The 21,201-nt window shown below is 33.2% G+C and overlaps 3 protein-coding genes across 10 annotated transcripts; all 3 read right to left on the bottom strand.

Annotated features, from left to right (window-relative positions):
- Positions 1 to 396: 396 nt before the first annotated feature.
- Positions 397 to 4,875, bottom strand: LOC125829818 (clp protease adapter protein ClpF, chloroplastic). 5 transcript variants are annotated; one of them, XM_049509013.1, is made up of 9 exons: positions 4,773 to 4,875; positions 3,306 to 3,707; positions 3,158 to 3,217; positions 2,862 to 2,956; positions 2,536 to 2,708; positions 1,868 to 1,980; positions 1,129 to 1,174; positions 917 to 957; positions 397 to 835 (listed from the first exon to the last, which is right to left on the bottom strand). In XM_049509013.1, exons 2-9 carry the CDS (start codon positions 3,630 to 3,632, stop codon positions 680 to 682), a joined length of 1,011 nt encoding a protein of 336 aa, XP_049364970.1. In that variant the 5' UTR covers positions 3,633 to 3,707; positions 4,773 to 4,875; the 3' UTR covers positions 397 to 679. The 5 variants fall into 5 exon arrangements, with proteins under 5 accessions (XP_049364970.1, XP_049364971.1, XP_049364973.1 ...); XM_049509014.1 differs by having other exon boundaries at positions 3,306 to 3,704; XM_049509016.1 differs by having other exon boundaries at positions 4,812 to 4,875.
- Positions 4,876 to 6,174: 1,299 nt separating this feature from the next.
- LOC125829692 (uncharacterized) lies at positions 6,175 to 14,630 on the bottom strand. Of its 4 annotated transcripts, none has more exons than XM_049508880.1 (15): positions 14,430 to 14,630; positions 13,580 to 14,025; positions 12,476 to 12,553; positions 12,131 to 12,186; positions 10,612 to 10,731; positions 10,388 to 10,458; positions 10,089 to 10,182; positions 9,777 to 9,986; positions 8,469 to 8,720; positions 8,079 to 8,187; positions 7,883 to 7,950; positions 7,301 to 7,370; positions 7,121 to 7,195; positions 6,915 to 7,006; positions 6,175 to 6,436 (listed from the first exon to the last, which is right to left on the bottom strand). In XM_049508880.1, exons 2-15 carry the CDS (start codon positions 13,877 to 13,879, stop codon positions 6,361 to 6,363), a joined length of 1,671 nt encoding a protein of 556 aa, XP_049364837.1. In that variant the 5' UTR covers positions 13,880 to 14,025; positions 14,430 to 14,630; the 3' UTR covers positions 6,175 to 6,360. The 4 variants fall into 4 exon arrangements, with proteins under 4 accessions (XP_049364837.1, XP_049364838.1, XP_049364839.1 ...); XM_049508881.1 differs by having other exon boundaries at positions 14,457 to 14,630; XM_049508882.1 differs by lacking the exon at positions 14,430 to 14,630 and having other exon boundaries at positions 7,124 to 7,195; positions 13,580 to 14,331.
- A 4,183-nt stretch (positions 14,631 to 18,813) lies between these two features.
- On the bottom strand, positions 18,814 to 21,014 carry LOC125829709 (uncharacterized). Its single transcript, XM_049508901.1, is given in 5 exon segments — positions 18,814 to 19,202; positions 19,507 to 19,570; positions 19,573 to 19,602; positions 19,678 to 19,767; positions 20,716 to 21,014. Coding segments are annotated over 5 exon segments (564 nt in total). The 5' UTR covers positions 20,957 to 21,014; the 3' UTR covers positions 18,814 to 19,063.
- Between the last annotated feature and the right edge of the window lie 187 nt (positions 21,015 to 21,201).

Raw genomic sequence — 21,201 nt, 5'->3', positions numbered from 1 at the left:
AACTTCTCTATGTTGTTATTGTTGTAGTTGTATGAATAACTATGGTATTGTATAAAGTCCAATCAATTGAATTGATTTGATGTTTCAATTGCTAGTTAAAATCTAAAGCGGGGATTAATTAATGATTCAAATTACCAGCAAAGATTGTGGTGAATTGGTAACTAAGTACTTCTTTATCCTTAACTAGATGTCTCATGTTCGAGTCCTCCTGGGTACAGAATCACCTTTGTTAGAGAGCGCTTTACAATCAATGTGGAACTTTCAGGCGCGAATTCGAATTTAGTCAGGCTACAACCGGACACCGGCCGGGGAACAACGACATCTAGGCCGAGTTAAATGACACATTTATGTATTGTGCCAAAAAAAAAAACAGGAAAATATAAAGGGATTTTGAGGTAAAACATGAATATACATTGACCATTTTCTGTTGAAACAGGCTGACAATAACAGCAGCTCAATATACTTTGGTCATGGTCATCCAAAATCTCCAGAACTATACAAGAGCCTCCACAACTATGTTGTGTATTCTAAGGACATTGTGCAGGAAACATATTTTGCAGTCTTTCAAAATGAGGTAAACCCCACCATAATGGGAAAGGGAAGGGCATTTCTCTTCAATCAAGAAAATTTCTCATATATCCAAATCTTGCATAGAGGACAACATAACCTCTGGTCACATCTACGAACTTTCTCCACTCTTCTCGTTGTCCGGATCATAAGGCACCTCATGCCGAGGCTTGTTGTACTTCTCGCGCAGCTGCTTGATTGGTATGAAATCTCCGGCAGCATCCATCCCAAAAAATAAGAATGAGGTGTAGGGATGATCAAATCTATCCTGCACGTGGTTGAATTTTTCACCAAGTTAGAGATTGAATGACAACTTTGTTTTGTAATTTTAGATTAGTTGTATACATACCTTATCTGGTTCGCTAGGCACCACTAAACTTTCCTCAGGTACTGCATGATGAACAATTATCAGACTAATGAGACACAAACAGCAAATAAATTTTGCAAAAAGTTCTAAGAGGTGATATAGTACAATTCCACACAGTATATGGACCTTTCTTGGCTCACACTAGATTATCTAGTTAATGGAAATGCTTATTCATAGTCACAAATTTCACATACCATATGCCACTAACAGATTGGGATCTGTATGTACATCCACCAGCACCTGAAAATATGTCTATATTTAGTCAAACTAAAAAGATCAGAAGTAATAACTAAGAAATTATCACTTGGAGCAGCACCACTTAACGCAGCAAAATGAGAGCTGAAGTTTGAACTATGGATTAGGATCAGGAACTTGTACAGCATGCATAAGAAGTTCTCCAAACAATTCTTTTGATTGTATCAGGAAAATGTTTATTAGATGAAGCTTAAACAGTTATTTGCTCTGGAGGTCGTCAATCTTGAACAGAACTCTAAAAGGCAGCAAATTTCTACATCATTCAGGATCGTTCTTTGAGCTTGCATACTTTTGCTAAAATGAGGGCCTAGATGGTAAAAGTATTTTTATATGTTTGCAAACAGATAAGCAGTTCTAGAGGACCACATTGAAGTTTGTAAATTATCAGGTCAATGCACAGTACATATGCAACATTTCATGATTATTATGAGACGATGAAGCCAGGAAGTGGAACTCTACAGCATAAGCAGTAAATTTCAGATATTAAGGAGGATAGGGGACTACAAAGTACAAAAAGATAGTTGACAATTTGACATACACAGCTAGAAAGTTATTTGATCTTTCCTTGGGATGTGGTCGCAAAGCATTACTGTTGATACCAGACCATGCTCAGATAGATAAATTGAATTGATCTTTGCTTGCAATAGATGAAACATATTTTTACGTGACAAGAAAAACCTGATAAAAGGGCTGATCAGGACCACGAGTCAACTTTTCTACTTGAGCAGTTTCCATCCATGAATTTGATTCACAACATATTGGGTCCATCCCACATATAACACCACGATATCCTGAAGTCACAACATAAGGGTTCAGTACTATAAATAACTTGAGTAACATTTACTAATTGAGCTGAATCTAGGGGCTCCATGAATGTTAGTTAAGGGAATGCATCTTCACAGGAGGAAGCAATGTGTCAGGAGAATAGTTATATCATTCGATACATTGAGCCACAAGATGTCCATGCAAGGTATAGCACATCACTCCATGCAGGGTATTGCACATCACTAAAAGATAAATATTGAAGGCACTTCCTGATTATGTATCCTAATAAGTCAACATCAGAAATAAGCAAGGGTTGATCACTCAGTGAGGTTTAAGTAGTTCATGCATTTACTATGTAAAACTTCTGCCATGAAAGACTGCGAATTAATCAAATCATCAAATTTGCCGATCCTACCAGGAAACTTCATAAAGGCTCTCAAATTTATATATCACTTTTAGCTACAAGTTAATTATATGGAGAACATATGAGGATTTGTGTATCTGTTTTTACATTTGGTTATCTTTTGAATTAGACAAAGGCTGTTCCTTCCACTCCAAACAATTAGTTAAAGATTCCATACCAAAATTCTTGTGCTTCACTTTCTGGCCTAATCGAAATGCATATTGAGCATTTTCATATGCCTGAGCTCTTATTGATGTAGTCAGAGACTCTGCCTCAAGCTTGGAAATTTCATCTCGTAATTTAGCTGCCAAATCATAATTTTCACTCTGAACTGCATTCTGCAGGTCTGCACTGCACGAAGCAAAAGTTAATCAGAGGTGCTTCAAAAGGTACCTTTGGAACATACTAAAGGTGGAATCTTTATAATCAATTCAAGAAATAGCTTGATATCCAGCACTCAAAGCTCATGGCAAAAAAGAACAAAAGGAATGTGAGTATGCTTACCGTAGACGCAAGATGCTTATAGCCATATCTTGAGCTTCACTCTTTGAGGCTGATCCCCTTCTGGATTCCTGCTGTTTCAAAACCTCTGTTTCCACCTTCATTAGCATATAAGAAGCACGCTGATTCTAGTCAGTAAACAATTCTCATCTATCCGTTGGCTTGTCCAATTTCGGAGATCCAAACTCCAAAAATCAAATCCAATAAAATCGCAAGAAGAACAGTTGCTTAAAGCTGGTAATGGGAAATGAGTAAAAGATGAGATGAAAACAGGACATTTGATATCTGCATAAACTAACCTCATTGAGCTTCTCTCTTAGTTGTTGTGCAATTTCATACTGCTCCACATTCAAAGCATACTGTGCATAAAGCAGGATAGACACTCGTGAATCAATGATCAAAGATATAGCAAAAAAACTACAGCACATCACAGACATAGATGGTAACCTGCACTCGTGTAGCCAGGTCCAGCTGGAAAAAGAACATCAATATATCTTCATTGGCATTCTCGCTACGCTCAATGCTTGCTTCTGAGCTTTGGTCACCTCCTTTAAACAACCATCCAGCTTGAACTCTCAAATTTCTCGGCTTTAGCATATCAATGTGGGTTGCAAAGGACAAGCTTTTCCGACGATCGTTCCAAACAAATTGACATTCCCTAAAACCTATTGCGGTTTCTTTTATTCGACCAAACTGCCTCCTCAAACAGGTGGATCCACAAACCCCACAATATCTAGAAGTTGCAAGAGTACTCATTGACATACTTTGCACCATGGCTACTGTTCAGGACAACTCCTCCTTCACCCTACTCCTTCAAAGAACCTAGTTTCCTTTCCGTTCAATCTACTTCTGAAATAAAGTTACTCTTTTCAAAATTTCAACTTCAGCATCGATGTAGTCAATTCAGGGAATTTAAATTTGTATACTGACTTTTAGAAAGGTTCAAAAAGAAAAGAAAGGAGAAACCCTTGTCAAAACTTCACAAAAAACCTAAATGTTTACCATTTAAACTACAAAAATTACTTTGGTAGACTACATGAATCCTCTATATCCATACCCTCCTATTTGGGTTCATTTAATCCAACTTCTAAATGTTTATTGCAGCTCCAAACATAACTAAATTCATGTTCATTGAGCAAATTCAGGCTAAAGAAGAACTTCTAAATTGCAATTCGAGTATTTCTGCAATCAATTCCAACAACAACACGCTAGTGCAATCCCACAAGTGGGCTCTAAGGAGGGTAGCATGTACACAGACGTTGATCTTTGTAGAGAGAGTGTTTCCGATAGACCAAAGAATTTGAAGCATGATTATAAGAAAATAAGACCAAAAAAGCAAGATACAAAGCAAATGAAGCAACAAATATTAATAAATACCAACGAACAAAAAAGCTATGTGATTCCTAAATAATAACTATTAAGGACAATAGTAGAGGAGCCTACCCCCCTGCCTCTACCACATGAATGAAGTGCAACAACACTAGGCAACCTACTAACCTTCCACCCTAATCCTCGACATACATATACCTTCCTATCTAGAGTCACGTCCTCAGTAAACTTAAACCTGTGTTATATCCTGACTAATCACCTCCTCAGTTCTTCAAAACTCCTAAAAGGAGGAAAAAAAATGTATCGTCTCAGCTCACAACAAAGAACTAGAGCTAATCCACCTGATAATGTTTATTGCAACTAGACAACCCGTCAAAAAAATTAACACTACATAGGAACTTCTCATTCTCTAATTCTGATTCGCCTTTTGATTATTCAGTTTCGAATCATATTAATTTGCTCCCATTAATCTAAAATTAAACATGAACTTTCAATATACTACAAATCCTATACCTCGAATTTCTACTACTGTTTTGATTTGAAATAAACAGTGTATTAATAATAACTGCGTAGAAGCGTACTCACTTGCAGAAATATCACCTGAGAAGAAGATCGGAGACGCACCGGAAAGTTGTGTTTTCTGCCGGACAAATGGCGTCCACTAATTTTTCATTCTACCCCCATTGATTTTTATTTTTTTTGGGTATTTATAGTGCACTGCCACTTGGCTCTTCTACAACATCAAATGGGTGATTAATTGATTATATTATTTTATAGTAAATTTCAGAAATAACTGTATTTTAGCTAAACAGATAAAACTCTAACTCTCATTATGTATTGAATTTTTATCAACTATTGATATTTCAGGTAGATACTGAACATAAGCTTGCTCTATTAGGTAATTTTTTCCTTTCAAAATATTTATGGGCTAACACATATGAAAAATTGAGAAAATCGTTTAATTCCTGTAAATTGGTCGCTAAATGCCAATATATATTGTAAAAATGATAGAGATTGTACGTACTACTCTCCCGACTCCCTACAGAAAATTCTATAAAGGTTTTACAAAAAAATCTACGGGAAGCCATATCACTAAAATATTAATGGGCTAACACATGAAAAACTGAGAAATGACTCCTAAATGTCCAAAATATGTGCAAAAATAGTGAGGTTTCATGTACTACTCCCCCAACTTTCTACGGAAGGTTCCGTAAAGGTTTTAAATAAAAATCGTCAAAAAGTCATATCACCAAAATATTAATGGGCTAACACACACAAAAAAATTGAAAAAAAAATTGCCTAATTCTTGTATGATGAATCCTAAATGCTCAAACTGGACCCTGAAAATGGTGAGACTTTATGTACTGCTCCCCAAACTCTCTACGCAAGGTTTCATAAAGTAATTGTTCGAAAGTGAGGCTTTCTCAGTTTTTCGTAATATGTCTTCCGGATGATTTCTTTACAAAACATTTATGGAACCCTTCGTAGGGAGTTGACCTCCGAAAGATTTCTTTGCGAAACCTTTATGGAATCCTCTGTGGAGAGTTAAAGAAGCAGTATGTACAATCTTATCATTTTCAATATTTACACTCTCACCATTTTAGAGTCCATTTTGGACATTTAAGGGCCAATTTACAGTATTAAGCGATTTTCTCAGTTTTTCCGTGTGTTAACCCATGAATAGTTTGGTGATATGGCTTCCAGACGATTTCTTTGCAAAACTTTTATAAAGGAGTTGAGAAACAGTACGTACAGTCTCACCATTTACAAAGTTCATTTTGGACATTTAGGGTCAATTTACAAAAATTAGACAATTTTATCAGTTTTTCATGTGTTAGTCCATGAATATTTAGCATTTACGTAGGGTATAGGAAATGGCCGCAACCAAGGGATGTGATGCAGCCTACCATAATGCAAGCATTAATGTCCACTAAATATTAAATCAAATTCTAAATATAATATACATTCATTACATGGAAAATGTTAGGGGAAGGGGGGGTCATTTTATTGTCACAGGAGACAAGACACATTGTCTGCACAAATTAATCAACAAATAAAATTACAAACAACAGAGAAATTAACAAGAGATAACCAAGCTTCATTATCTCACAATTTACTCCATAGCTGGTTTAACTGATGAATCTTTTAGTTGAAGCTCTCATGGATATGGACACTAAGGTCTCTGATAAACATATTTTGTTCTAGGATCAACGATTAGGCCCTTCCCTCCATTCACTTCCAAATCATGCCTGCAATCACGAGATGACAAGTAGTTCAAGTACACGTTACACGAAGGGAAGGGAGATGATGTTGCTACAGAGGCAAATCCATGATTTAAACTGATGATGAGTTCTATCTTTATGCAAGTAGTACTCGAAGAAACACGTGAGATGACAGTTGCAACAAAGGCAAATCTAAGATTTAAACTGATGGGTTCTATCTTTATGTAAGTACTCGTTACAAGAAGGGAGATAATTGTTGCTACACATATTGCGTCTGCCTCTGAGTTGCTACATGTGAAAGCGCCAGAACTCGACAAGAAATTCAGACTATAATGAGACAGTAGCCAGCCTAAAATCAAGATAAGCAAGTAGGAACTATTATCTTCCCACCCAATAGAGCAAAATTATGGACAATGCATAATACTATCAAGTAAACTGGCATGTTGCACTCAACTCTCGTACATTCTGACGTGATAAATGAAGGATTGTGGTATGATTACTTAACTGGAATACAAAATCTGGAATGGTTAGTTGTTCACGAGGAACATAGCGGAATAGCTGTAGAAGACGATCAAGATATACTACTTTTTTCCACACCTGCAGATTAGTTACCCAGAGACAAGGCTTCAGAGAAAATGGAATGGAGTATGTTTACAAGTAATAATGGGATTAGATAAAAAGATAAAAAAAAGGTGCTAAGAAAATAGGTACCACATTATCGACAAAGAGTTGCAAAGCAAAAATTGCAGACTTCAGTCCAAAGGTAGGGTGAAGCACGTATATTGCCTGCTCACAGAGAAACGAGATTTAGAAAGACAAAAGAAACAGGAATAATGTCCAGCTTTATGAAACCATGCAAAGGACAAGAAAAATGGGAAAGGCATTGCATACATGAAGGTTACGCTGGTGTTTCCGTCCAAGTATTTGTTGTAATCTCTTCATCCATCCTAAATCTGGTTGCCTGTTTTTTTACAACGAAACAAAGTCCGGAAGCATCTAAGAAAAAATATTGCCAAAGTTGAGGTACAAAAAAAACTAGTGACACAACTGAACCACCAAAGTAAAACAAAACAGAAGTTCATTAATCAGTATTATGAAAGGATTCTTCCAGTGAATCAACCACATTGAGATCAAGGATTGCATTAAAAGAAAAAGGTTTGAGGGGGAGCTATTTTGTATGTTTCGTGATACTGATCAATCATATGAACACAAAGAACTGTAGATAAAAGGATCCTCAAAGCAAAATGACTCAGAAAGGAAAATGATGATGTCTGGCAATGTATACACATTAGCTCTGAAGCTCATACAAGATGTTTTGGAGATGGTGAAGATCGTCTATCATTCTGATCAGAGAAAGATCTAAATCTAAATTATTGATTGTTTTCACTTATACTAATTAACAAACTTCACCATGAGGTCTATCCATTATAAGGACATGAGCCAATGAAAATATGGCCAGAAGCTAAAACTTACATCTGTAAAGACGCTGCAGAATGAAAATACACTATCGAGTAAGGCTTCTGAATCACAGGCTCGAACTCCTGAAATGTGACAAGCAGAATAACTATTTACTGCCAAATCATGCAGAAAAAATTTGAAGTAAAACAAATTATGAACCATACAATTGCTATGGATAGATCTCATGCAATCTAGAAGAAATTATCACTACCTTTACAACGTACAGGATAAATCTCTCAAGATCAAGACATCTTAGCAGGAAATGTGCTCCCACGACTACCATAACTGGACGACCCTCACTATCAACCCCTCCTCGGTAACTGAAAACACAGCCAATGAGAAACATAAGTTTAACATAAGCGAGGTGAGGCGAGGCATATTCATGGATATGTTAATAACAATTCAGTTATCTAGTAGTCATGTTAATTTAACAAAACCTTTGCATGCAATCGGGTAAATGCAGACCTCGTCCTACTTTCACTCTATTCAAGTGCATATCTGAGGCTCCAAACAGTTAGATGCAAGTATTCTCATTCATATGACAAGAGCATGGACCAAGAAACAATGAGAGCAAAGACATCATTTACAGAAAGCTGCTTACACGATTTTCATTTCCGCAATTTCTGAAAGATTCATAGAATTTGCTTTTGCAAGATATCTAGAATGAAGGGTATATTCTTCTGCAGCTGATAAAGCAGGTCCCCCAAGTTCACCATATCCAAGCATTTTAAAGCAGTTCCAACTATTTTGCGCTTGGGCTGTTTTTTCCCATTGTTCTCTACGTCGCTGATCTGGGTCTTTGATCAGGGACATAAAAGCAGGATCCAAAAATGCACCCAAGTAGGATGAACTCCTGTTTAAGAAATTTTTCTCAGTCTGGCTTAACGATATATAATCAAGTCATATGCCACACAAATATGATTTCAACATGTAGAAACTAGATAACAAACAACAATAATGGAATTTTTAATCGAAGTAATATTACAATGTAAAAGTAACAGGAAGTATCTTTCTTAATGTAATTTCCTCTTGATTATAATTTACAACCAGAATTCACTGCAGCAATATGATCAGAAGTAACATGAAACCAAAAAATCCCAGGACTATTGTTAAGAATAATGAATTATGGTTTTCATTAATGAGAAAACAGAATGATGAGCTGTAAGTACAAAAAGTGCTTTAGTTTGACTATTATACTGGCATGGAAACACGTGAATGTGGAGTAATCTCCAAAGTCCTTAATAACGGAAGCTGATGCCATCTGGATGAAAATGTACCTAAAGATAGTCAATTAAGATATATGACGTAATCTTTTTGTTTGGGGATCATGCTTTATTTATTGATCGACACCAAGAGAGCGAAGAACTTCCACCATCAAAGGATTTAATCAAGTGGAATGCAAGCTAAATTTCCAGCAAAACAATGGTGGAGAAGTTCATCCGATTAAAACTCATAGAATGCAGCACTATGTTCAACTACAAAATTGTTTAATCACACCTAAATAAGGCTTCACTTCAGAAGGCCCTTCTTACTTATTACACCAGTCTCTAACTGTAATCACAAAAAAAACATGACATTTGTTTTAGCGTCTTCACTTTTGAAAGGACCAGTCATAAACCTTGAGCTAATTCATTTGTTTCAAATGGACACTCTAAGTTGAAAGGTAGTGATATTATAAAGCGACAGCCAAAAGCTTAGGGCTAGCAGGAGCTATTCTTTATGTAAGCAATAATTTCCTTTGTTCAATTTCGTTCTACCGTAATACACATAGATTCAAAAATTCGAGGGAGATATGAGCAATGAAACCAGTTTTTAAGTTGTAACTAACTTTAACACTTCAAACTGTATCCTGCAAGCCCACTGTTCACATGATATTTGTTGTGAATGAACTGCTTAATTCATCACTAACCTTCTGGACAAACCAAGATTACTGACAGATAGATCAACAGAGGCTTGGGGGGTCCTTGGACTAGAAACTTTTGCATTTGGCAATGGTTTTATTCTTATTTTACGCTCAGCTGTAGTTGTCTCTCCATTCTCATCCCCAACATCTGCAGGAAGTTTTAACCGGGCAATTTCTTCCTCATGATTATCCCGAGGGAAGTAAAGAGGAAGCAATCTGCAAAATTAAAGATACTGTGAATTTTAACAGCAAAAACAATATACACAGAATGCTTGCATCCTCTCAAGTATATGGTAGAAAACAATGTACCAAGTATACCTTTTATATATCTCCGTATCGGATGATGTAGTTGTACAGAAAACGACTGCCTCTATTTTATCTTTCTGTTTCTCAAGAAACCGCCGTACAGTTCCTAATCAAAGCAATAAAAGATGGAGTTACATTCAACAACTGGCAGATAAAACATTTATACAAATATAGTTAATATGAGGAATCTTTCTGATGGAGATATCAGTTCTTTCCAGTCTCAGCACGGAAAGAATTATCTTTATCTTTAATTTGAAAATCAAATAACGAACAAATAAGCAATTAATTAAGAAAGCAGAGAGATGTATCACTTATTGCAACATGAGCAGCTGGTTCTCGCGGATAAGTTTTGGCTTCGGTATAGATACATCCCATCGCAATGCTGCACTACATAAACCAACATAGTAAGTAGCGTTTTAAATAGTTGAAACCTCAAATAAAAAGGAAATCAAGGGAGTGGCTCTCCCTTTTTCCTTTTAATAAACAAAATCACGGCATTAATAATAAACCGCAGAACATATGACCATTAGACAACCTCTGTAATCCATTTTCTATAAGAAGTTCAAGGCAAGAGCGATAGCAATGACTTAGAGCATTCTCGGCAGCAGTGTGGTATTTTACCGCATACTTCGGACCAACAGTGTGAATGACCCTCCTGCACACGAAACTCAATCAGCAGTACGTCAAAGGCTTATGATTATGCTGCATTTGTTCCCATGCTAAAATTGTAATGAAAAATCATGAACTAAGTTCAAACGGGAAGAGAACATTGAATATTTCTTTTTCTTTTTTCATACCTTAATCAACTGTAATTTACTTATTTATTTATTTTAACTAATTTTACTTTACTACGAAAAAAATATGGTGATACAGAAATGCATTTAATACTACTACTACTGTTCAACAGTCAACACCCAGCCATCACCATTCAAGTAAAAAATTGTTAAGCGGCATGACGATTTTTCTTATTTGTAAAGTGTAAAAAGTAAGATATAGGAGCTTGACGACTTCAGTTTTGATCAGTAGCTCTGGAAAAAACAATATAGTTAGGCTAATGGCATGAATTGAGATATGCCGTACTACCTCCCAACCATGATGTCAAAGAATAAGATTGAATATTTGTTTAGACTCTCACATTATCGGATCATTATTTAGATAATCCAACACAAGTACAATCACATTGTTCATGAACATGAAACAACTTATCATTATGCCAGATATAATTGCAACCTGGCTTTCATATAGAAATTCCATAACCAACTCATACACCACGTATTATGAGATTTCGGTGAAGTAGACAAGGTCATGGATATCCCTGAGTGGTTTGCAGGTCATACTTCAATATACATATGCTCTTTTTTTCCTACTGAAGACCAGCTTAGCTGTTCACAGATTCCACCCCTATTTTTTTTACTATGTGAACATACTCGAAAAGTGGGCATTGATGGAAACAGCTAAATTTCTTAGGGAGAGTTCCAAATACGCCGGTCCATAGGTGGGTTTTTCTTTTGGATAAGGATGCCGGTCCATAGGTGTGATACCATGATCACTGAAGGTACTAAAAGGGGCCAAAAATCACATGAAGGGAAGTTGTCTCAAAAGAAATAGAATTTCTTTGAATTCTTGCAGATTCAGCGAATAATAGAACACAATGAAAGCAAAGGATCCATATAGGCACCACCAACCAGTTGCAGTTAAGGTTAGTTGTTGGTGGTGCCTTTACACTGAGCCCGATTTTTTGCAGAAATCGTTTAAGTTTGGTTCCGATCGTATGACGATGCAGGGACAGATGTGAGATTGAGAAAATCCCTAATTTTTAAGAATCCATGATTTGTCCTATAAGACAAATAATTGAGTACGGAATGAACTATGCCTTGATGCAGTAGAATAGATGTAGGGTGTTCACATAGCTGACTTTGACTAGTTAGGGATTTACTAGTGATCGTTTTGCATATGTAAAGATAAGGTATTGCAGATCAACTAAAAAAGAAGTCAGTTACAAACATACTCAACAATAATGCACAAAGTTTATAAAAATAACCCAAATCACCCACCTAGCAGGAAGATCATAAGCATTGGTAACTTTTGCCATTCCTGTCCGGCATCCTCCCTATGAAACAACGTAAACCGTACATAAATCTTTCTAGTGTCACCATCATAAATTGAATACAAGGGCCAACAGTTGGAAAAGAAGTTATATAGCATTCTTAAGCTGGAACAAACAGAAAGTACAAGAAATAAATCTAAAGAAACTGCTCCCATAAAAAATATAAGGAAACTGTTTGTGGTTTAATTGGTTGCCACTTGCCACAAGTTATGCTTCTGACCCTATTTGTGAATCCATTAGGGAATTAAGTTTTGAAAAATCTGGAAAACATATGAAACATTGAGGAACCTACGAGAGTAGCACATTCCTCTGCAAGTCCAGGTCCAGCTGCAGCATGCAATCCCGGGCTGCTGTGTGCTTCATCTAAATTCTGTTGAGCACAAAATTGAAGTATAATTGTCAACAATTCCACTGCAGAAAAGTGTTTTCTTGATGCAGTTAATTGCAATAATCACTGGTCTCTACATTTCTACAAATATTATTACTGAAATTGCACAAAATAGAACAAGTGCAGACATATCTTAAATAGATGGTATGTATGGAAACAATTTAATCATCACACTGGTCGACCTGATAATCTTTTGGGAAGATGTCAAGTAAGAAACATATTTCCAGGAAAAAACAGACGATTTATCCAAAACCTACATATACGTGTGTCGGTTTCTAGGTACTTCTCGGTTATGATAAACTTGCAAAGCAGAAATAGAATGCAAATTTGAAGATATTCCTCCACCATTGTTGATAGAATCAAAATACTTCCACTTGTACCACTTTTTATGGATAAAGTACCCTAACCATACTTACCCCGTCCCTTAAAATAAATAGAAACAGGATTGAAAAATACTCTACTTTTTTGGCTCTTTAAAGTCTTCTTCTTTTTTATAACAGTGGTGCCTGGGATAACTATATGCACCTCAAGTCTCAACTATTGCACTGTGTACCTGCTACCTCCCACCAGTATATATACATATAGGGTAACTCTGCCCACCAAGGTTAGGTAGATGAGAGGAGATCATCCAGGGTTTTTTGTATTTGAGTTTTGAACCCACTTATTGACCATGATCACTAGCTCATGAAAAAGCATATAACTTTAAGCATCCCCTACCCCCTACTGTATTTACTCGAATCAGACAAAACTACCCTACTTGGAACTCAATATTTCAATGAAAACCCAAATTCTTTAGCTAATTTGTTAGCTACAAGTTCATGTTTCTGCCACCATCTCAGATGGACGGATGCAAGCACACATACTATATGATCCCTTACTCTCCAAATTTAAAAACAAACGATGCACATTGTTGATCCACAGAAGAAGCAAATACTACGTATGTCAATAAACCAAATCAAAATAAATATAAAGAGCACAACATAGAATTATCTAGAAGTTACTTCTCACCTCATTTGTAGAGTTAACAACAGCATCTACCTCGAGATTCCAGGGGTCTCCTCTCCACAGGTATATCTTGGAGTTAATCTCGTGATCCACAGGAAACTTGGAAACGATACCATTCGCATTGCCCTCAGACCCTGAAGCAGATGACAAAGGATCTGCATAATCGGAATTAGGATCTTCATTCTCATACAAGTACCTAACGTCAGAATCAATCCAACGTGGAACTTGATCCAGTGTCACCACAGAATCTCCACTATCAGTAGGTACCCCTCCTCGGGTAGTAGTTGCTACAGGCCGATACATAATTTCCTTCTCTTAACTCCAATCTCACTTCCTATTCCTTCATAAAGAACAGAATATTCTCCTTTGTTCGATTACAGCTAAAGTCAAACACATACTGAAAAAAATTCAGTAACCCCACGTTTATTCCACCAAAAGAATGAAATCCCCTGAAAAGAACACAAAGTATTACCCAACTCCATACACAGGACAAAACACCACAAAAATTAAGCTGGAAATAGGTATAATTCCCAATAAAAATCCAATCTTTACATCTAAAATTGCTCATCATACTAAACTAAACCTCAACCCCCACAAATTCAATTGAGAAATACATCATTAATTCATTATCACTACATCAAAATCAACAAAAACAACCCCATTTTAAAATTAAACCAAGAAACTATCCAATTGATCAAACTTAACAAAATTACAACCTCAACAGAACCTATACCTACAAAACACAATTTACAAGTTCTTCAACCAGATTCAAGAATCACATATCCATAACCCCACAAAGATAAAAACATTAAAAAATTAACATATCAACAAAATCATCAACAAAAACACATACCCTTTCAGAATTCTTCAAGAAAATTACCTGTAAATGGATGTGAAATTTCAACAAGACAATAAGCTAGGTTGGCAATACGAGGGAATTGTGCTGGAGGGGTGGGGTCCAAAAATGAGCTATAGCCAAAATCGAGACTCCCTTTGGAGATGAAGGGGTGGATTTGGGAATTTGTGGAATTTTTTAGCTTTAACTTATCATTGTGGGTTGTTTTGTCATTTTCTATTCTTTGTAATCACTGTTTAATAATTTTTCTTTAATTAGTCAGGTGCCCTCTGAATTCTTGTCAGAGTTTTAAATTAAATAAGGACCTTTTGTGAATATTCCTCTTTTTTCCTTTTATGTGAAAGAAAAATATTTCCATAAAATAAACTTTTTAACTTCCCCTATTAATTTTTTAATATTTTTTTGGGTAGATTATAGAAAATTTCATAAACGGCTTAATTTAGCTCGACATTATAAAACATAGCTATAGTTTGTATATTTACGTAATGTAGATTTAATTGAGTGATGTATTAAATGGATGACGGGAGAGTTTGTGTAATTAAAGGGTTGTATTTAGGTTATGATTATCACTGAATCAGGCAAAATATATAGGTGGCGGGTATCAACTGAATTAGGCGGGTGTTAGTTGTATCTGTTGAAGACACGCGAAAGAGTTGTATCAACATGCGATATATTGTGTGTTTACTATAAAATCCAAAAATATAATTACATTTTGTAACTTTTTGAAATTATAATTATAATAAATACAGTTTAAAAAATTATTATGTTGGTTAATTTTTTCTATATTTAGATTATAATCATAATCATACATTCATCACGAAATTTACGTTTCATTAATGTATGTGAGTGTTGTTATATGATATATATACGTAAGTTAGAATCTGACAAACAAAATTAGAAAAAGAAATATTGACAGCAAAACTAGTAAAGATAACCAACATAGAAATAATCAACATTAATACTAAAATTGAAGAAATGGACAATGTTATTAATTTAGGGGTGTTCGCGGATCGATTATTGGTCAAAACCAAACCAAATGAAATGTAATATACATTTATCGGTTTGATTGTTATCGATTTCGATTTGGTTTGTTATTCGATTATCAACCATACATAAAATAAAAGAAACAATTCATTCAAAAGAGGAGATAACAATTCATTCAAAACAAAAAATAGTTAGAACGACTATAACTGAATTTACTATGAATAAAGCTTCAAAATTCACCATTTTTCTTAGAAGTAAGCGACAATAACATTTTTAGTCCCACCAAGAATTTTCACAGACACTCATATACATAAGACCAATAAGATAAATTTTCTCGTCTCGGATGTTTTTTCTTTCATAAATAAATTATAAATAATTTTTAATGAAAACACACATAAAACTCCACTACTGATGTTCTTGATAAATCGCATTCAGTGAATGCGTTTTATGCCTTATTCGGATGCAACTGTTTTCTCTCTCTTCTTTTCTCTTCCTTCAGCGGCTAAAATGTGAAATAGAAATATTTACTTATAATATTTCACAATTTTGTTATTTAGAGCTTATATATACTTTACGGTGAAATAATTTTCAATTTTTTATTTTTAAAAAAAAAGATACTTCATATTAGGGTATATTTTTCGGTTTGAATCGGTTTTTATCTAAACAATGACCACCCCTAGTTATTATTATAAAATAAGAGTACTAATATTGGTAAAGGAAACAGTGACTACCAAGAATTGTCATAGACACTCATATACATAAATAAATAAGATAAATGTTCTTGTCTTGGACGTTTTTGCTTTCATAAACAAATTATAAATAAGTTTTAATAAATATACATATAAGATATTTAAAATTAATTATAAATAAGTTTTAATAAAAACACATATAGATATAAAAATTAGATTACAATATGGTAATAATAATAATAATAAACTAATATGGGTAAAGGTGAAGGTGCAAAAAACTTGTATTGATGTTCTTCATAATCGCATTTCACGAATGAGTTTTATGCCTTATTCGGATGCAACTGTTTTCTCTTTCTTCTTTCCTCTTCCTTTTGCGACTAAAATGTCATCGACTAATTTGAATTTATTATATATATATATATATATATATATATAAACACAAGTGCTCATGCTAGCACGAAGTATTTTTTTGTCTCACTTTATGTGACATAGATAAAATTTAAAACGTCAATAATATTTTGATATGATTTTTAAATATTTTAAGTTCTTAATTATTGTAATTATAGTACCTTTTACATAATCTATAAATAATATATATTATTATTTTTCTTGTCCCAATATATATGTAGCACAAATTAGAATTTCAAGAGTCAATATGTTGTTAATTATTGAGATTTACAATACTTTTTTACGTAGTTTGCAAATTTAATAATACATGTTACTTCTTTTGTCTCATTTTTTGTGACACAAATAGATTAATTTTATGAATCAATCAATTTTTTTATAAGCAATCAAATTTTTTATATGCTTTTGTAAAAATATTTTAAGCTGTCAATTATAATGATTTATAGTATTTTTTATGTAATTTTTGAATATATAAAATTAAAAAATAAGACAAACAAATTAAAACGGAGAAAAAAAATAGGCAAATGTATATGTAGGTGTGGAACCACACATATGATACAAGCATGTTGATTGTCACCTGTGTGTGGTTATCCACACTTATATATTTGTCGGTTCGGTTCGGTTCGGTTCGATTATTTCTTCATTTTTTAAAACAAAATCAGACTCAAACCATATACTATCTATTTTTAAAAATCTAAAATCAAACCAAATCAAATTATTTAATTGATTTTGTTCGTTTTTTTTATTTGAATAAGATTTTATCCAAACCATGACCACCCCTAATTATTATAATAATAACAATAATAATAATAATAATAATAATAATAATAATAATAATAATAATAATAATAATAATAATAATAATAATAATAATTAATAATAATAATAATAATAATAATAATAATAATAATAATAATAATAATAATAATAATAATTAATAATAATAATAATAATAATAATAATAATAATAATAATAATAATAATAATAATAATAATAATAATAATAATAATAATAATAATAATAAAATAATAATAATAATAATAATAAATAATAATAATAATTAATAATAATAATAATAATAATAATAATTAATAATAATAATAATAATAATAATAATAATAATAATAATAATAATAATTAATAATAATAATAATAATAATAATAATAATAATAATAATAATAATAATAATAATAATATAATAATAATATAATAATAATAATAATAATAATAATAATAATAATAATAATAATAATAATAATAATAATAATAATAATAATAATAATAATAATAATAAAATAATAATAATAATAAAATAATAATAATAATAATAATAATAATAATAATAATAATAATAATAATAATAATAATAATAATAATAATAATAATATATAATAATAATAATAATAATAATATAATAATAATAATAATTAATAATAATAATAATAATAATTAATAATAATATAATAATAATAATAATAATAAATATTGGTAAAGGAGAAGGTGCAAAACTTCACTACTGATGTTCTTGATAAATCGCATTCAGTGAATGCGTTTTATGCCTTATTCGGATGCAACAGTTTTCTCTCTCTTCTTTTCTCTTTCTTCTGCGGCTAAAATGTGAAATAAAAATATTTACTTATAATATTTCGCAATTTTGTTATTTAGAGCTTATATATACTTTACAATGAAAATAATTTTAATTTTTTTTATTAAAAAAAAAGATAATTCATATTAGGGTATATTGATTCTTCTCACACGTTTTTCTTCTTCTTTTGACTATTTTTATTCATCGACTAGTTTGAATTTATTATTTTAATGGTCAAAGTTAATTTTTTTCCGCTTATTTTCTTGTAACATTTATTATAGATGCCCCAAATATTATATTTTTTAACAAATATTAAAACTAAATTACAATATAGCTGCAAAAAATTAATTTTAGTTTTTTTTAAAAAACTTTTAATCTTTTTCCATTTACACTTTTTTTTATATCTCTTCCACTAAAAAATGAAAGAAAAAAAAAACAAAAAGCTCAAATAATAATAGCAAGAAGTTAAAAAATAATTTATGTGTGAAAAAAATCAAATACATAATTTTTAGAAAATTAATTTAAATTTATTTTCATTTTTATAACGGCAGAGGTATATGTGAACAACTTTTGTAACGATAATGATATATGTGAGTCTGTTTTGTAACGATAATGATATATGTGAGTTTGTTTTGTAACAGTAGGGATATATTGAGCCACTCTTATAACGATAGCTATATGACTCTAAATGACAAATTTAAGGAGATATCATACTCTTTTTCCTAATATCAATATGTCACTCTCAAGCTCATAGTATACTCATGCAATGTATTTACAAGCTATAGAACAATGGAAGAATGTCCCTTGACATGTTCTTCTACTTATACTAAAAGCTTCTAATGTCTTGGAGGCTCAATCAAACTCCCCGTCTCCTAACGCGAATTTTCACCATTACGATTCAATCTTCACTCTTTGCATTCGAAAATTGAAACCAGCATTATCGATAAAGAGTACATAATTGCGCGTTCATTCTACACCAGCCTTCTGTTTCAACATGGCAATGAAGCTATCTCTATCTTCTGGTGTCATTCCTGCTGTTGAGCAATCTCCAACTCCCCATTCAGCTCCTCGTAAACAATACTTGTCTTCAATTGACTTTTTGTTCCTGAAAAATACGCGAACTATTACCATTTGGTTGGTGCCTGATGTAAATGATCTTACTCAGTTCTTTTCATATACAACATATGCAATGCAACCTTACGAGACAGGATGAAAGCGCATAATCAACTTTCACTTGTCACCCCTTCATCGAAAAATTATACTACAGAAATGAGATAAAACATTTCTTTTGTGAATACAAAAATTGTTCAATGCTCATAAAATTACTCTTCGCTCCACGTTCCTCTACTACCTATTAACCAAAAAGCTAATCATTCGAAATGAAAATCTATGCAAGAAAGAAAACTTACTTTTCTTTGTTTTGCTTGGATTTTTCGAGTAACTGTTTAAGCAGGGGTGACTCTTTGAATTTTCATCAAGTTCTGCATACTTTTTCTGATTATCATCTGCAACAAAAGAGCATATTATCTTACTGCATAATGTTAGCAGATGTTTTTTTACAATGTTATTTGAGAATATACCGTTCCAACGATTAAGAAAATCAATCTTAGGTAATTCAGGGCCAGGAACTGATTCTATTCCAGTATAACCCGAAAGAAATCCAGCATTAGCTGCAATAGAAACACATTAGCAGTCAAGCATTGACAACTGATAAAACGAAAGGATCATGTGAAATGTATGTCCATTACTAAGAAGTAAATAGGAACTCAATGTATCACGAGTAACGTTCTATTGAAATACTATCCAAAAGAAACTGAGAGAATCGATTGAAGCAACAAAACAAGGTGTATATGCATGGTTCAAGATATTTCTATATGTCAATAGGAATTCGATGACTTAAACTTCCGTTGCATCTCAAGCTTATACTATTTCATCTTGCTAAGCTTATACACTTCCATTAGCTGAAGTTTCTAGTGTTGATGTAATATCTTAATGTACAACTAGTAAAGGAAAACAAACTAAACATTTCAAAAGAAAGAAAAGAAGGTTAGCAACCTCAAACCTAAATGTTCATTGTTACCATTTATGAGTTGGCAGTAGTGTAAGCCTTGTACTAGACTAAGAAGCCTGTTATGGAGAGGCTCTAAATATATGCTAGGTCCGTGTTATGATCCTATTGCAAGGTACGAGACTTTAAGTCCTACATTGCTTTTGAGGTGTGGTTCTCCTTGGATTGTACCAATGGTATCAGAGACGCCCACCACCCTTCGTGTCTGTCATGTTTTGGATGGTGACATTGGTATTGCAGAGTTGGCCCAGGGTTAGAAATGGTCTAACACACACAAGCATGGTGATTTCTTATGATCCTATTGCAAGGTGTGGAACTTGAGTCCCACATCGGATTAATGTGAAGTTAATGTGGGGCTTAATGAGTACCAGGTAACTCTGTCCACCAACTAATGTCAAATTAGATGGAATGGTTATATGATACGTCCTAAAATTCAAATTCTATATCCGCCTATATAATCATAGCTCAAACATATAACATCAAAACTATGTAAACAACAATAGCACCATAACAAAAGGGGCAAAATAAAGATTGATCAAGCTAACATTACCAGGAGAGGACCATAGAAGAATAGCAAGGCAAGCAGAAAGCGGAACGAATGACTTGGGAAATGTGAAGTTTTCGAAAGGGGATGGAGATGAATAAGAGAGAAGAAGAGGAGTTTTTCTAAGTGAAGAAATTAGTGCTGGTTTTCTTTGAAAGACTGATGGGAATGGTTGAAGGAGATTGAAGGTAGTTGAAGGAAATTGCTTCATTGATGCCATTGGAGAAATATGAGTAGCCATAGTCATATTTCTGCTTTTGCTCTGCTTCCACTAGACCAAAAAGTAGAAGAAGAAGATAGGGAAGCATAAGAAAACAAATGGCCATCATTTCATTTCAACCAAATGGAAGTGTTAGTTATCTTGTTGGGCTTTGGGCCATCATTTGTTAGTTGGACCATTTTAAAGAAGAACAAATGTATTTCCTTTGCTCATTTTTCCTTGAGCCTCGGGGTCAGTCAGATGCAATCTCTCTAACTACGTTACGTACCAAT

The sequence above is a fragment of the Solanum verrucosum genome, unplaced genomic scaffold (assembly GCF_900185275.1).
Source record: "Solanum verrucosum unplaced genomic scaffold, falcon-dt-bn FXZP01000008.1, whole genome shotgun sequence".
NCBI classification, from domain to species: domain Eukaryota; kingdom Viridiplantae; phylum Streptophyta; class Magnoliopsida; order Solanales; family Solanaceae; genus Solanum; species Solanum verrucosum.
This window is presented reverse-complemented; position numbering and strand designations above follow the sequence as displayed.